The sequence below is a fragment of the Benincasa hispida genome, chromosome 12 (assembly GCF_027475165.1).
Source record: "Benincasa hispida cultivar pf3 chromosome 12, pf3_genome.v1.1, whole genome shotgun sequence".
In the NCBI taxonomy this organism is placed as follows: domain Eukaryota; kingdom Viridiplantae; phylum Streptophyta; class Magnoliopsida; order Cucurbitales; family Cucurbitaceae; genus Benincasa; species Benincasa hispida.
The window spans coordinates 81,985,096-82,001,411 of NC_143489.1; the positions used below are offsets into that span (position 1 = coordinate 81,985,096).

General features: G+C 37.2%; 1 protein-coding gene across 3 annotated transcripts; it reads left to right on the forward strand.

Annotated features, from left to right (window-relative positions):
* The first annotated feature begins 795 nt into the window (after nt 1-795).
* LOC150032238 (calmodulin-binding transcription activator 4-like) lies at nt 796-12,953 on the forward strand. 3 transcript variants are annotated; one of them, XM_090307720.1, is made up of 6 exons: nt 796-967; nt 1,023-1,145; nt 2,490-2,615; nt 2,729-2,844; nt 3,712-3,800; nt 12,783-12,953. In XM_090307720.1, exons 2-6 carry the CDS (start codon nt 1,133-1,135, stop codon nt 12,871-12,873), a joined length of 435 nt encoding a protein of 144 aa, XP_090163846.1. In that variant the 5' UTR covers nt 796-967; nt 1,023-1,132; the 3' UTR covers nt 12,874-12,953. The 3 variants fall into 3 exon arrangements, with proteins under 3 accessions (XP_090163846.1, XP_090163847.1, XP_090163848.1); XM_090307721.1 differs by having other exon boundaries at nt 1,040-1,145; XM_090307722.1 differs by having other exon boundaries at nt 796-962; nt 1,040-1,145.
* Nucleotides 12,954-16,316: the final 3,363 nt, after the last annotated feature.

Consider the following 16,316-nt stretch of genomic DNA (forward strand, 5'->3'; position numbering starts at 1 on the left):
ACCAAAATTGTAATTCAACCAAAGTTTTTTTTTTCTCTCTCCATAAGAAATTCGTGGACGAATTTTTGAACAGGTAATTTTACAAATATAACCGTAGACAATAAAACAAAAATAAAAAAGAGTATTTTTCTTTTCTTTTTTCTCTCTCTCCCCCTCTCGTTTAGGAGAAAAAAAATCTTTTTAATTATGAAATACATATACTTCATGTGAGGTAAATAATTCGTATCAAAGATAGATATCGATACTTTATTTTCGAGTTACGAGTGATTTAACGTATCTATTTTTATGCTATCTTTTTTTAAAATAAAAAGATAAGCAATTCATACTTTTCCTGATCCACTCGTATCGAAACTAAAAAGAAAATAAAAATAAAAGAATACCCTAGAAGCATCTAATCTCCATCTTCACATCTAAGTCCTCACAAAGTCCACAACAATATAACCAACTTGAAAATCTTCAACAATTCAAATAAGAATTCTTCGTTATATTCATACTCATCGTTCTAATATTCTTTTTATTCTCTAATCAATATGAATTAGTTTTTTATTGTATTTTATTTACTATGTTACTTCAACATATTAGATGTTGTTTTTGTTTTGTTTTATAATATTTATACTGTATCTTGTATTATTATCATTAATATGCAAAATTTATCTGTATTTTAGATTTTTTAAGAAAAAAACCTATCTTCAACTCATCAATAACTTAATTTTTAAAAAATTAACTATCGTCATATTATTTCGTATCAATATCTCGTATATTTATGATTGTTTTTAACTTATAAAATCCAATTTTCTAATTCCAATTGTAAGCTTCTGACCATATTTGATTTTTCAGTGGCCGAAACCGAAGCGCACGGCAAGACGGAAGTTCCATCTGTTGAATGTGGAAGTCAATTCTCCATCTCCGATTTTCAGCTCCTCGGTGATCCGGAGAAGGATTTTCCGACGTCGACGCCGCCGGTGAAGTATTCTCTCGGATCTCTTTTCTCTCTCTGTCTTCAGTTTAACAACTCGAAGCAGTTGTGCTCCTTCTGCAGAAGCGCCAGTTGAAGCTCTTCTCTGCAATTCGGGAGGATTCTGAAATGTTTTCTTTAACTTATTCTCACTGAAAAAGCTGACGCGATCTGTACATGATGAACGCCGGTAAGTAATGGAGTCAGTAGTTTTTCCATTTCTTTTGTTTTTAATGGAGTTCTTGTTTTTCCTGATGTCGACATGAATTTCTGCTTAGTTTTTCGAGTAAGTTTCGCGGAATATGGTTTTAACTAGTATAAGAAGTGTTGGTCGCCGAATGTAAAAAATGTACGGTGGAAGTTATTTGTGATGATTGGTTAGTGTTTCACGAAGAGCTAGGTCATATTTCAGTTCTAGTGACATAAGCTGAGCTATTTTCAGTTGATACAGTGAAGAGGTGGCTGTGAGTTGTTGAAGTCTTGTGTTTATAAAAATCAACCCTCAAGCTACTGGGAATTGGCTTGTATTTGAATTAAAATGAAGGATTTTTAGAGACTGGAAAGAAACGGTGATGCTCTTTAAGTTAATTTAAGGCAATTTATTTTCAGTAGCTTCGTTAAGTCTTACATTTTTTTTATATATTTCTTTTTCTTTCGCAGAATAATTGAGTATTTGGAAACTTTGATCCGTTGAACTCTAGTTTCTTGCGTGTATTTCGATCTTACTCAATGTTTTTCATTCCCAAAATAGCTGATCATGCGTCTGATAGTGGTACACAAGTATGAAGGAAAAACGTTGTCTGCACAACGAAACAGCTAAGGTTTTTCGTCGGGACATAATTCTTTTGTATTTTGATGAATGTATTTTTATTTATTTATTTAATTTTTGATAAAGACAATTTTCATTGAGAAAAGAAGAAAGAATGCTAGGGCATATAAAATTGATGAATTTTACATGTAGCCTGATTAAATTAGAAATTCTTTAAGTCATTTGATTTTTCGCATGTTTGTCATAGGGACTGTTGTGATATGATCGAGGTGTCCCTCCGCCATCCACCTTTTTGAGAGAATGGTTGCTTTCTAGGATGTGGGTTATATTGTGGGTGATTTGGGGAGCATAATAGTAGGGTGTTTAGAGGGTGAAGAGGGATCTAGTGATCTTTGGTCCGTTGCTAGATTCTACATCCCTTTGAGCTTTGATTTTGAAGACTTTTTGTAACTATTCTTTGGACACTATTTTGTATGGTTGACATCCCTGTCTTTAGTGGAATTTCCTTTTTTTGTGGGCTTGACTTTTTGTATGTCTTTGTACTCTTTCATTTTTTTGCTCAATGGAAGTTATTTCTATTATAAAAAACATGTAAAATTCATTTTACATGCCTACTATGCCCTCTTTCCATCTGCGAGTAAGTTTTGTGATAATGATCTCGTATCTATACCCATTTTGTTGGGTCTTTTACTTTTTTGGAATTATATTCAAGTTAACTTGGGAACTGAACTGAAATTTGAAAGCCTTTTCATATCATTATCTCAGGATATGATATTAATGATCTTTATCGAGAAGCACAATCCCGTTGGCTGAAGCCTCCAGAAGTGCTCTTTATTTTACAGAATCATGAGAAATATCAGCTGACTGAGGAGGCCCCTAAACAGCCAACTAGTAAGTAACCTTTTTAACTATTGTTTTTCTTTGGAATGATTTTTGATGGCATAGCATGTTAGAGTGTTGTTTTATAACGTTTGGATAATTATTGAACAATGGATTTGCAACAGGTGGTTCCTTGTTTCTTTTTAACAAGAGAGTACTCCGTTTCTTCCGTAGAGATGGTCATAGCTGGAGGAAAAAAAGGGACGGAAGAACTGTTGGAGAAGCACATGAACGACTTAAGGTTTTGTATCATGCAATCATTCCAACTCATTTTCTTAATTACTTTTTCTTCCTGCAGTAATATACCAAGGTCTGATTCTTGGCTACAGTAGTTTGTTCGCTTTTCTTTTCTTCCTCCTCGTTGGGAAGGGATATATATTGCGTAGAAGAGACAACAAGAACACAACCGGGGGGGAGGGCACGGGTGTATGAAGTCAACCTAATGAATTTTCCAACATTGTGTGCTAAGTAAAAATCACTCATAAAAATTAAGGCAGTGCTTAACTCACTTGTTATATTTATGTAACCCAGGGTTAAAAAATTGAGCCAAATGTTTAATATGTGAGTTTTCTGATTATCATACACACGCACACCCACCCACCCCTTGCCATACGTGTGGTGGAAGACGCTGAAATGCCTACACTTATTAATGTTTTTAGCTTTAAATTTTTTTAAAACTGAGCACGCTAAGTGTAAAAAACAAGATCTGCATTCATAGAATAACTAATAAGTAGTAAACGAAATGATAGCCAGGACTTGCACGTTTGCATGGAATGGAACATACTATGGGAACACTAGTTTTGACCCCAGGACTAATGAAATGCTACAGTGGTAATACCCAAGTAATCGAGTGCTAAAAAAATGAACTATAAGATGTGATTTCAAGCTGGTTAGAGTTACGGTATTGAAAAAAAATTATGAACTTTGGATATGGTTAGTTCAACCACAATATTACCTGATTTCGTGCTATGGAAACTAAAACTTTTTCAGTGGATTACATAAATAGTGCTATACCACCCAGTGATCTGTCTGCATTAGATCTTTTGAGATCACCTAAGTTTTCTTACTGATTGCTCGAGTCTGGATTATTGTTTGTCTTCATGGCTAGGTTGGAAATGCTGAGGCGTTAAATTGCTATTATGCACATGGAGAATACAACCCCAATTTCCAGAGACGTAGCTATTGGATGCTGGATCAGTGAGTGTTCCTTTTCCATTGTTGAATGCAGTCATGTGATTCTGCCTTAAGGCCTACTTTCTAACTCTTGATATAACCATCTTCCCATTCCATCCTTATAAAGCCTGAACACTTCAATTGCTTTATTTATGTTCTACTCATGTTAAATATTCCGCACGTACAATTGGTTGGACAATTAAACTAAGGTTTTTTATAATTCTTTTACTATTTCTATTGTTTAATTATTGAAATAGCACATGAACGTACCCCGATTTTACACCAGAGTAAAAAATTTTGAGTGGAAAACTCATTGAATTTGTTATTTAGGGATGTTTGGGAGTTGACTATTATAGTCAGTGGTTATAATAGTCTGTAGGTTATAATAGTCTGTAATTGGGATGTAGACTATTTTAGTTTGAGTTATACAATCACTAATGGTATGAGGCATTTTGAGGCATTTTGGGTGAAACCAAAAGTAAAGTCGTGAGAGTTTATGCCGTGAACAATATCATACCATTATGGAGATATTTGGAGATCCACTATCCCTAATAAGTGAGTGACACTAGGCCCTAATTTAGCCATGTTGATAGAAGCCTCAAGTGCCAAACAAAAAAGTGGAAAGTCTTAGAAGATGCAGTCATGGTGGTGTCCGTATGTGGTTGGCACTGGAGGTGGTAGTTCGCTAAGTTGAACATTGGAGGTGGTTTTCGTCGAAGGTGGTTGTTAAAGCATGTTGTTGGAGTGAGTCGGTAGTAGTTCTGTTGGTGGTTGTAGCTAGAGTTGGGCGTCAGATGTAGTCGTCGGAAGTGGTCGTCAGAGTTGGCCATCGAAGGTGGTCATTGGAGCATGTCGCTGGTGATGATTGCCGTTGGAGTTGGTCATTGGTGGTGGCCGGCGGGTAGAGTTCTTGGAAACATTGGAGGGAGGGAGAGAAAAAGAGGTGCAGATGGAATTCCTTGATAAATGTGCAAACTTTGATTGTGAACATTGTAGAAGTTGGTGGAGTTGAGTTATTTTACACCAATTTCACAAGTTGGTGGCCGAACATTGTGTTAATTTCTTTTATCTCAACTCATCTCAATGCCCCAAACATCCCCTTAGAGATTTTATTGACGGATAAAAAATTACCGGCTAATTTTGGAACATGAAGGATATAATATAAAGTAATTTTGGAACATAACAGATAACAATAACACTACAATTAAAAAGGTCTGCCATAAACACTAAAATGCTCTCTCCTCTCTCCTCTCTCCCCTTCCCTCCCTCCGGCACCCCATTCCGACCTAACTCTACGCCCTCTCCTCTTTTCCGACCAAGCTTTGCCTATTCTCACCAACCTCAGCCCTCCCCCGTGACTCTTGTCTCATCTATCTCTTATGGCCCTCCCAATGACCCTCCCCTCCAAGCCTATTTTAGCCGTCGAAGTTATTAGTTGTAGAATCAAGGACAGCCATTTCTGTGCCCTCCTCCAAGCTGGTTCAGTAATCATAGAAGATGTGGAAGCCAAAAAGCAAATCTCCTTGTCAAAATCGCAGCTACTTTGGTTTGTGGAAAACATCTCAACCCTTTCGAAACTTCCAACATCCAGCTTCTTTGTCAAAAGCAGTCAAGATGCTTCTGGTGTAACCAAGATTTCTAAGATCAGAGTCTATTCAAATTGGTTTTTAAGATGTGTAGTGTGGCCTGCAATTGGAGGACGATTCTTCATACATGTTCCATCAGGAACTCTTAATTCAGGTTGGCATTCTTTCCTTACCTTGTTAAATGATGCTTTGTCTCTCTTTAAAGCTGAACCGGTGACAAAAAAACCCCTCTTAGTCCCAAACTCATATGCAAACATAGTAAGGGGAAGAAAATCTATGGTTAAGTCTGTTTTTTCAGACAAACAGAGTCCCCTGTCCCCTCAGAGCACCAAAAAACAGAGCAAAATTAATTTTTGGGTTTGAAAACACCAAGATGTCCTCAAGGAAGATTTTAGTAAATTGTGGGTAGTCAACCGTTTTTGTGAATTCAATGAATGGACGGAAGTTTCAGAGGTAGTAAGGCAGTGGTCCAATTCTAAAATTATCATCAATCCTCTTTCAGCGGAATCAGCCTTATTAAAGCTGGAAAAGGGGAATTTGGAAGATTTGATTGAGCATTCGGGTGTGTGGCAAAAAATTGGACATCTTCACCTAAAGTTTGAAAGGTGGAACACCAACTTACATAGCCGGCCAAGGGTAGTTAAAGGATATGGAGGTTGGATTTCAATTAAAAATCTACCATTAGAACTTTGGTGCAAGCAAATTTTCGAAGCAATTGGTACATATTTTGGTGGATTAGAAGCCATTGCCATAGAAACTTTAAACCTCCTCAATGTGGCAGAAGCTAGAATTCAAGTTAAGAAGAATTTATATGGGTTTCTACCAGCAACTTTAGAAGTTTCAGATGAAAACAAGGGAAGCATCTTCCTACATTTTGGTGATATTGAATTCCTAAACCCTCCAAAGAAGGCCAAGATGTTTTTTAATGAAAAGAATCTCTCAAATCCGGTAGACAAAGCTAGATTTAATCAAGTATTGATAGATGAAGGATTAAGTAATTCAAATGAGGCTGAGCAATGGTCCTTCCTCAAGACAGCAGTCAATCACTTGAACTTCTCCAGAAATTCCCTGTTCTCAAAGGAAATTTTGTCCCAAACAACGATGAAAGGTATTAGACAACTGGAAAAGGAGATTCAAGGAACTTCCCTATCAAAAAAGTTAACTCCGGTGGTTTTTCAAACGGATGGAAGAGAAGCCAGCCCGCTGGAAGCTAATATTAATGAAGACCAATCCGGAATTTCCCCTAACCGGTTTAGTGTGAACAAAAAGAAAGAGAAAGAAGAGGAGTCATTAAGAGGAGAGAAGGAGGTTCATTTATTGAAGAGAAAACCTCTAGAAAATCCAACTCATTCCAAAGGAAGTCCAACGGTCTCTACACTACCAATGGCCCCCTTAATCTCCTCTCTCGGAATCCCAGCGGCCTCCAATTTAAATTTATATTCCGAGGAAGTCCAACAGTCTATTTCATTAAAGCAAGGAGAATTTTTAATAATGGACAACCAAAAAGTCCATTTGAAAGCCGCAGCCCCTCCGTGCGGTGGTATTTTGGCCTCCAAGGTATCAAGTGATTTTCCCGCCCATTTAGAAGGTCAATCGTCACTTTCAGTCACTCCCCTTCACACCTACGAATCATTACGAAAAGATTCATTAGGTGGCATTTCCTCATCCTCTCCCTTACCCGGAATTAATCCAAAAAATACAAGCAAGGGCTCCATTTTAAAACCTTTTCGAAAACGCTTCATAAGAAAGAAAACCTCCTTCCAAAACGGCTAGACCTCTTTGTTGAATGCAGACATATTAGAGAATTGTTGCATCAAGGTACAATTACCCTCCGACACTCAGGTCAGTACCTTCTCCCTCTCATCCCTGCTCCTTCTCCTTTTAAGATTTCAAAGTCCGAGACTCACAAGTAGCCTTTATAAGAGGCTTATCTGATCCTCCAACAGAAGATTTCAAAGGCTATGACTCAGATGAAGACTCCCTGTTCAGTATTAGGAGTGATGAGGGTGGCAGTCTAGTCCCTGACTTCCTCCAAGAAGAAGAGTACCCTGATTATGAGCAACAACAAGACTTGCACTGTTTATTTCAACCTGAAGAAAAACTTAACACAGTTAGTATCATCAATTCTTGCATTAAGCCCATCGACAAAGGAGATATTCCCAGCAATCTGATTTCATTGGCAGAGGATTGTGGATTGATCTTGGGTTAATTACAAGAACACACCATGAAAATCATTTCATGGAATACTAGAGGCATGGGTGATGCCTCCAAAAGATTGGCAGTAAGACGATGTGTCAGAAAAGTCAACCCAGATTTGGTCATGATCCAAGAAACCAAGAAAAATTCTTTTGACATCAGATTTATAAAAGAAATTTGGAGTTCCAAAGACATAGGGTGGGAGTATGTGGAAGCACAAGGTCATTCAGGAGGCTTGTTAACCATGTGGGATGAAAGTAAGATCACTGTGATAGAAGTTCTTAAAGGAGGTCATTCATTATCAATTAAGTGCATTACATTATGCAAGAAAACAAGTTGGGTCACAAATGTTTATGGCCCTATGGATTACAAAGAAAGAAATCATATTTGGCCAGAATTATATTCACTTTCAGGGTATTGTTGCGAGTCTTGGTGTATTGGAGGATATTTCAACATCACTAGAAGAATTCAAGAAAGAAATCCAACAGGGAGATTAACAAAAGGGATGAAGAAGTTTAATAAATTTATTGATTCAGCAAAATTAGTGGAAATCCCCCTTAGTAATGGCCAATTTACTTGGTCAAGAGAAGGTCCTCCAGCTTCTTCACTTCTTGACAGATTTTTGGTCTCAAATATTTGGATGATACCTTTGCAAATACTAGAGTAGTAAGATTGACAAGAACATGTTCAGACCATTTTCCAATTCTTCTTGAAGCCGGATCGTTTGAATGGGGGCCATCTCCTTTCAGATTTTGTAACAGTTGGTTATCCATAATAGAAAGCTGTGAAATTATTAAAGACACTTTGTCAATGGGTGTTCAACAAGGTTGGGCTGGATTTGTCATCTCTATGAAGCTAAGAAAAGTTAAAACGACTCTTAAAGCTTGGCATGTAGATTTTGAGACAGCAAGAAAATCAAGTGAGGAAGTGTTATTAAGAAAATTAGAGGAAATTGATCAACATGTAGAAACTCATGGGTTAACAGATTCAAACAGAAGTTTGAGAAATGTGTTGATGGCTGAACTTTCTTCCCTTTATAGAACAAACGAAAGAAATCTAAGACAAAAAAGCAAGCTGAATTGGCTAAGTTTAGGGGATGAAAATGCAAAATTCTTTCATAGATTTCTGGATGCTAAAAAAAAAGAAGGAATCTGATTTCTGAGCTCATAAATGATCAAGGAGTAGCAACCAATTCTTTCAAAGAGATTGAAGACCTCATCTTAGATTTCTACTCCATTCTATACACCAAGTTTCCAGGTCAAAGAACAGTCCCTCTCAACCTGAAATGGTCCAAAGTGTCTACTGCTGATAATGCAAAGCTGACAGCAAGGTTCTCTTTAGTAGAGATCAAATCTACCCTAAACCTGTTAGGAAAAATAAGACCCCTGGACCGGATGGTTTTGCAGCTGAATTCCTTCTCAAATTTTGGGATTTCTTCAAGGATAAATATCTAGAACTTTTTGAAGACTTCTACAACAATGGAAAGTTAAATTCATGTATAAAAGAAAACTTCATCAACCTCATTCAGAAGAAAAAGGATGCTGCTCGGGTATGTGATTTCAGGCCAATAAGCCTAACTACTTTGTCTTACAAATTAGTAGCTAAAGTATGAGCGGAAAGGCTGAAAAAGGTAATGCCAAGTATAATAGAGACTTCACAAAGTGCTTTTATCGAAGGAAGACAAATATTAGACCCAATTCTTATTGCAAATGAAGTGGTTGAAGACTACCGTTCCAAGGGAAAAAAAGGGTGGATTTTAAAACTTGATTTAGAAAAGGCCTTTGATCGGGTTGATTGGGAGTTTCTTGAAAAAATTCTGGTTGAAAAGAATTTTGACTCAAGATAGATTATGTGGATGATGGGCTGTACTTCTAACACAAAATTCTCAATTTTCATAAATGGAAGATCTTGTGGTAGAATTCAAGCTTCAAGAGGAATAAGGCAAGATGACCCTCTTTCTCCTTTCTTATTTCTACTAGTTAGTGAAGTCTTAAATGTACTACTGTCCTAGCTTCAAGAAAAAGGCAAGTATGAAGGCTTTATTGTTGGTAAAGACAGAACTCATGTTTCTCTTTTGCAATTTGCGGATGATACTCTAATTTTCTACCAAGATGACGAAGAAAAGCTTAGCAACCTAAGAAAATACTTGAATTATTTGAGTGGTGTTCGGGGTTGAAGGTCAATTGGGAAAAATCAGCTTTATGTGGCATCAATATAGACCATTTCAAGCTACAATCAGAAGCTGCCATCTTAAATTGCAAGGCTGTCTAACTCCCATTTATGTACCTTGGTCTTCCTCTAGTGGGCTACCCTAAACAATTAGCTTTTTGGCAACCAGTGATTGACAAAGTCCAAAGCAAATTGGACAAATGGAAGAGATACAACCTTTGAAGAGGAGGTCGCGCTACCCTTTGTAAGTCGGTTCTTTCTCATATACCAATCTACTATATGTCACTTTTTCAAATGCCAGAAAAGGTGATTCGAACTCTAGAAAGAATATTGAGGGATTATTTTTGGGAAGGGCATTCCGGAAGCAAAATAAATCATTTGGTTAAATGGAGTATAGTCTCACGGTCCCAAGAAGATGGCCTTCTAGCAAAATGGGGGTGGAGGTTATCATTGAGGAAAACTCACTTTGGAGGAATGTAATTATCAACATTCATGGAAGAAGTAAGTTTGGTTGGCATACTAATGGTAAATTTTCCAGTAGTCTTAGAAGTCCCTGGATTAACATTTCAAGATTCTGGTTAAAAATGGATTCCTTGGCGGCCTTCAAAGTTGGTAACGGTGAAAGGATAAGCTTTTGGAGTGATCCTTGCTTGGATTTGGTTCCTCTAAAAATCTCGTTCCTTAATCTCTTCTCCATCTCCACCAAACCCGAAGGTTCATTACAAGATTATTGGGATGAGATTTCAACCTCTTGGATTTTTCATTTTAGAAGACTGTTAAAGGATGAAGAGGCAGAAAACTTTCAGCTTCTGACTGGAAAACTCTATCACTGTAAACTTAATTCGATTCCTGATAAAAGACGGTAGTCTTTAGAACCAAGTGGGTTTTTCTTAGTCAAGTCTCTTGTAAAGCATCTATCCTTCTCCTCCCGAATTGGTCAGCTACTAGAATCAGCCTTATGGAAGTCCAAGAGTCCTAGAAGGGTAAATATACTGATTTGGATCATGCTAAATGGCTCACTTAACGGTGCAGATATCCTCCAAAGGAAGTTACCTACTCACTATATTTCTCCACAGGTTTGCTCTCTTTGTTGGGTAAACTTAGAATCACTCTTACACTTGTTCTTCCAGTGTGTTTTTGTAGAAAATTGTTGGACATCTCTTTTTAACTGCTTTAATGTCAGCTGGGTTCTTGATAATGATTTTAAGGCTAATGTGCTTCAACTATTGATCGGCTCATATTTGAAGAAGAAGCCAAGATTACTTTGGACCAACGCAGTTAAAGCTTTATTATCAGAAATTTGGTTTGAAAGGAATCAAAGAGTGTTTCAAGACAAAGCTTCTACTAGCTCCTTTAAATTTGATATCGCCCATATCAATGCCTCTTCTTGGTGCTCTCTTTCCAAAGCTTTTCAAGACTTCTCTTTACAAGACATCAACCTCAATTGGAATGCCTTCATTTTTCCGCTCTCTTGATTTTGTAACAGCATAGTGCTGGTTATTAATTTTCAGTTTATCCTTCGGTTGTAAGCCTTGTCATATGCAAGATCCTCTTCATTTTGTACTTAGCTATGGATTCTAGTCCTTCTAGGAGATGATGAGAATGCTAGGGAGGTCAATCTAGTTGAGATGTCCTGGTGCATTTGCTGATCCTTTTTGCGCTTTTTAGTGTGTTGGATTGTTTTGCACTTTATGTTTGTTTCCTTTTCTTCACTTGTAACATCTTTCATTATCTTAATGAAGTGGTTTGTTTCTTGTTCAAAGTTACAATAACACTGCAATTAGCTTCATTATCTGAATTGGGAGAGTTTCATTGTTTTTTTAGTTGCTATCTCTCTCTTTGTACTTTTGGTTATTCCATTTTCAGATTTTTCTTTTATTTCGTTTCTTTGTACTTTGGAGTGTTGGTCTCTTTTTATGCTCTTAATGAAAAGTTTGGTATCATTTTTTTTAAAAAGGAAAAATACCTTTTTGGTCCCTAGGTTTTGGATTTAGTTTCTATTTGGTCCTTAGGTTTCAAAATATTATACATTTAGTACTTAAACTTTGAGTTTGGTTTTAATTTAGTTCCTAAGTTTCTTAATGTTACTATTTTACCCTTGAGATTTGAGTTTTGTTTCTATTTGGTTTTTAGGTTTCAAGATTTACATTTTTAACCTCAATGTTTGACTAAATACTCTCTTTCCGGCTCTAATGATAATGTCTATTAATTAATTTAAAAGAGGTAAAAGAATTATAATTAATTAAGTTTCACTATTTTTTTATCACTATTAAAGTTAAATTTAAAATTTCACTTCATTGTTATTTTAAATTAATTAATAGACATTTACGTCAATAATTAAAAGTGAGTATTTAATGAAAAATTGAGGTTAAAAGTGTAAGTCCCAAAACCAAGAGACCAAATTGAAACAAAACTCAAACCTAAAGAGTAAAATTATAACATTTTGAAACCTAGGGACTAAATTGAAACCAAACTTAAAACTTGGGAATTAAATGAAACCTAGAGACCAAATAGAAACTAGACCCAAAACTTAGGGACCAAAAGATATTTTTCCCAAAAAATAATGTAAAGTAATGTTTGCAGTCAGTTGGATAGTTCATTTCCTAGCTTCACTTTTCATTACAATACATAGGAGAGTATGATTCAAATAATTGAGACTAGCATTTCTCATATATTGAATCGATTTTAAAGCTCTGATTTTTAAAGAAAACATCTGCAAGGATTATGGTAAAGGAAACCCAAAAAAAGGAGAGCTTTCTGTGGGAAGGGTAGTTAAGAAATGATTTCAATTTCCGGAAAAATAAAGAGTATTTAAAGGAGGTGAACACCCAACAAAGAGAACTAATTGGCAATGAGGAGGGGTAAGTGGCCAAGTGTCAGGACCCAAACATAAGCCGGCCAGTATGGACCAGTGAAAATATGAAGCACATTCAACAGTTGAACACCAATGCAGATTAAGTTATCACCTATTTATTTATATAATGCTGTGAGCAAGTGCATTTATGTTGAGTTTGTCATTATAAATTTATATGCTGATATTCAATTTTCTTGGCAGGTCATGTGACCACATTGTTCTTGTACACTACAGAGATATCAGTGAGGTGAATTACTACAGTAACAGAATAGATAAAGCAAGAATGAGCTAATAATGCCACTATTCTTTTGTATTATACAGTGTCACTATTCATTTATCTCTAATACAGCACCAATATCTTTCTCTTTTGCAGTTTCCATCCTTGTTTTCTTTTTTTTTTTAAAAAGAAACAAGACCGTTCATGGATATAATGAAACGAGTCTAATGCTTAAAATACAATAAAACAGAAACTGAAAGTAAACATACAAGTAAAGATACAAACTAATTAAACAGAAAATATGAAAGCAATCCAGTTCAAACAAATATTTTGTATAGAATAATTAGAGAAAGCCTTAGAACAAGAACACTATGAGGAAGCTAGAAGACGAGCTGAATGCAATTGAATAGACTAAGAAAGGGATTTCTCATGAAAAATCGTTGATTTCGTTGAAACCAAATCTTAGATAGAAGAGTTTTTACTCCATTGGACCACAATATCTGTGATCTGTTTGCCAAAAGAGGGCCCACCAAAATCTGTAGAATATTATCCTGAAAAGACTTATGGAAACTCCACTAAAGCTGGAAAATAGAAAATAAATTCCCTCATGTTGATTTAGCAAAGCAACATGTTAAAGTTAATTAGGGTTTATTTCAATTATTATTTTTCTTGTATCTTTTCCGTATCTAGTTTTTCCTTTCTAGTATTTTTCCTTTTATGTTTCTTTCCTTTGTTGGGTCTGTTGGTGTCTATCTGTGAAGCACAAACACTTTATTTTGGATGAAGTGTCAGGGTCGGACACGTGTTTGACAACATCACGTGCGGACACACGCCTAACACATATCAGACACGCGAAATTGTCTTTTTTTTTTTTTTTTTTGAAAAGGAAACGATTCATTGTATTAATAAATAAAGATGAGCGAAAGCTCTAAGTACAAGAGAGTTATACAAAGAGCAAAGCGAGAATACAAGTGCTTGTGAAAGGATCAGGAGATGCACCCGGACGTCTCAACTAGGTTGACACTCCCTTAGCATCCTCATCATATCCAATTCTATCCCATGACTGAGAGATAAGAGAACAAGATTACAAAAAGAGGACAAAGCCTAAAGAGACAACAAAAGTGAAAAAACTAAGGATGAAGCCAAAACAGTGGCCTGAAAATAATAAAAATATATAAAAAGTTCAATATGCGTTGCTGAGAAATCTGGAAATCTGGAGGATTTTAGTGCTGTCCGTTGGGAGGGGTTGAGATAAAGGTCTCCCAATTGAGGTTGAAGTCTGAAAGGCTATAGGCACGGAAAGGGTCAGAGAGGAGGCACCAGGAGGAGGCTTGACGACGGGCGGCTTCAAAGCGATCTTGGCAACTAGTGACTTTGTTATGGAAAATTCTTTGGTTCCTTTCAAACCAAAGGTCTACCAATAAGACTTCTACAACATTGCACCATAACAAACGGATAGATTTGTGGGAGGTGGGTCCGGCAAGGAGCTGAAACACATTACTTTTGAAATCATTGCACAAGGTCCATGGAAGATTGAAAAAACACATCAGCTTATTCCAACACCAACTTGAGTAGGGGCATGTAAAGAAAAGGTGAAGCGAGTACTCGCTGTGATGTAGGCAGAGTGGGCATATTGAGGGGGAAAGGGAGGATGCTGGTTGCTTCTTCTGGAGGACTTCGGCTACATTCAGCTGACCGAAAAGCATAATCCAAATGAGGATGTTGAATCTTCTTGGGCCTTTTGTTTTCCAAATATCCGGGCTTGTCTATTGGTTCTAGAATTTTCAAATAATTCATCCCAACCCTTTGATATAAAGAAGCGGTCTAGTAGGGAACTTGAAACAATGGTGCCTTCCCTTGACCATGTAAACTTCCCATTATTCAATCGTACTTCTATAAGTTTTGCTTGCTCAATGAACTTATTAAACTTTTTCATGCTTCTAGTGCTTCTACCCAAGGGAACTCTTTCGTGTGCCCATCTTGTGATATTAAAATTGCCACCCATACACCATGCAACTTCACAATAAGCTACCAAGGATAGAAGTTCTTCCCACACAAACTTTCTTTCTTTATAATCGGTTGGCCCATATACATTAGTAACCCAACAAGTCTTTTTGCAATTAGTGTTGCACTTAATTGAGAGAGAGTAACCGCCTTTGAGGGTTTCTATTACTGAAATTAGGCTTGTGTCCCACATTGTTAACAGCCCACCCGAAGCACCAAAAGATTCAACAAATTCCCAATCAACTTCTTTAGAACTCCATAAAGATTTAATGAAGCTTGCATCAAAATTTTCTTTCTTGGATTCTTGAATTAACACAATTGAATCGTTTAAGGGCCAATCTTTTATTAATGTCTTTGAGTCCTCTAGTGTTCCATGAAACAACCTTCATCTTTTCGAGATCAAATACAATTTCAACCAAAATAACAAGCTGCATTCAGTGACTAAGCTCAGATGGTTGGTGGGAGGTCAGAAGGGGCTGGATTAAGGGCTGGAAGGGCAGGGTTGGAGAGAATATTCTCGGCAGCAGGTTCCTCCCCTGTTTGAAACAGGGTATTTAGGTCAGCAAGTATGGTTTCTTCCAGAATTGACTCATTTTGAACTTCTGAAGTGCTAGGCCAATCAATTTCCTCTGAACTGATGCTAAAGGGGGAGTCAGGGGGGCAGTCTTTGAATGAAGTTTGGGGGGGAAGGGGGTTTTCTTTTGGTGGTGGTCCAGACGGGGGAAGTGAAAATGAATTAACTGACCTGTTCTTAAGAGACTGTTTTGGAATAGTCTCTTGGGGTTGGGGGGAGGCTGAGCTGAGGGTGAGTCCGAGGCTTTTGGGATGCTCCCTCAAATGCTTTCTTCTGATAAAGTGTTTGGGAAAGGTTTTGAAGAGGCAGGAGGGGTGGCGAACTCGGTTGGCCTTTTCTGGTTTGTTTTGCTAGGTTTAAGGGCAGGTTTTATGTTTAGGGGAGGGAGAGGCGGCTTGGGGAAAGCAGAAACAGTGGAGGAAGGTGCTTTGCTAGGGCAGGGGAGAACAGGGTAAGGCAGGGGCCGGCTGTTTGGTGGAAGGGGGGGCAGGGAGGACGGCTGGTCTGGAAAAACAGGGGAGGGCAGAGGAGAGTAGTTGAAACAGAGAGCAGGGGAAAAAGAGAACTGATGAGGGGCTTTGGTTTCGGGCTTGGCTATGGCTTGCTCGGTTGAGGAAGAGGCTGGGTGAAGCACTTCATTACAGGGGATGCAAAGTTTTGCTTTCTTTTTTCTTTTTGTTTATTTGATTTTTTGACACGCCTGGGACACGTGCGGTGGACACAGACAAAACGTTCTATTATTATTTATTTATTATTTTAACCTTGCAAATTAAAAAAAAAAAAAATACATAGAACCCTACTTAAATTACATTGCCAACCTCTTTCATTTTTCTTATCCAACTCCATTGCATCTTTCCTTTCATCGATCGCTGCTTCCCACTCCCGTCCATTGGACTCAGCCACACCCCCTTGTTTGGACGACCATCACCCCGTTGTCGGA

Excerpts from the sequence above, each read along its gene's own strand:
- LOC150032238 (XM_090307720.1), top strand. Across the intron at positions 2,616-2,728 it reads GGCCCCTAAACAGCCAACTA|GTGGTTCCTTGTTTCTTTTT; the intron begins GTAAGTAACCTT and ends GATTTGCAACAG. Across the intron at positions 3,801-12,782 it reads AGCTATTGGATGCTGGATCA|GTCATGTGACCACATTGTTC; the intron begins GTGAGTGTTCCT and ends TTTTCTTGGCAG.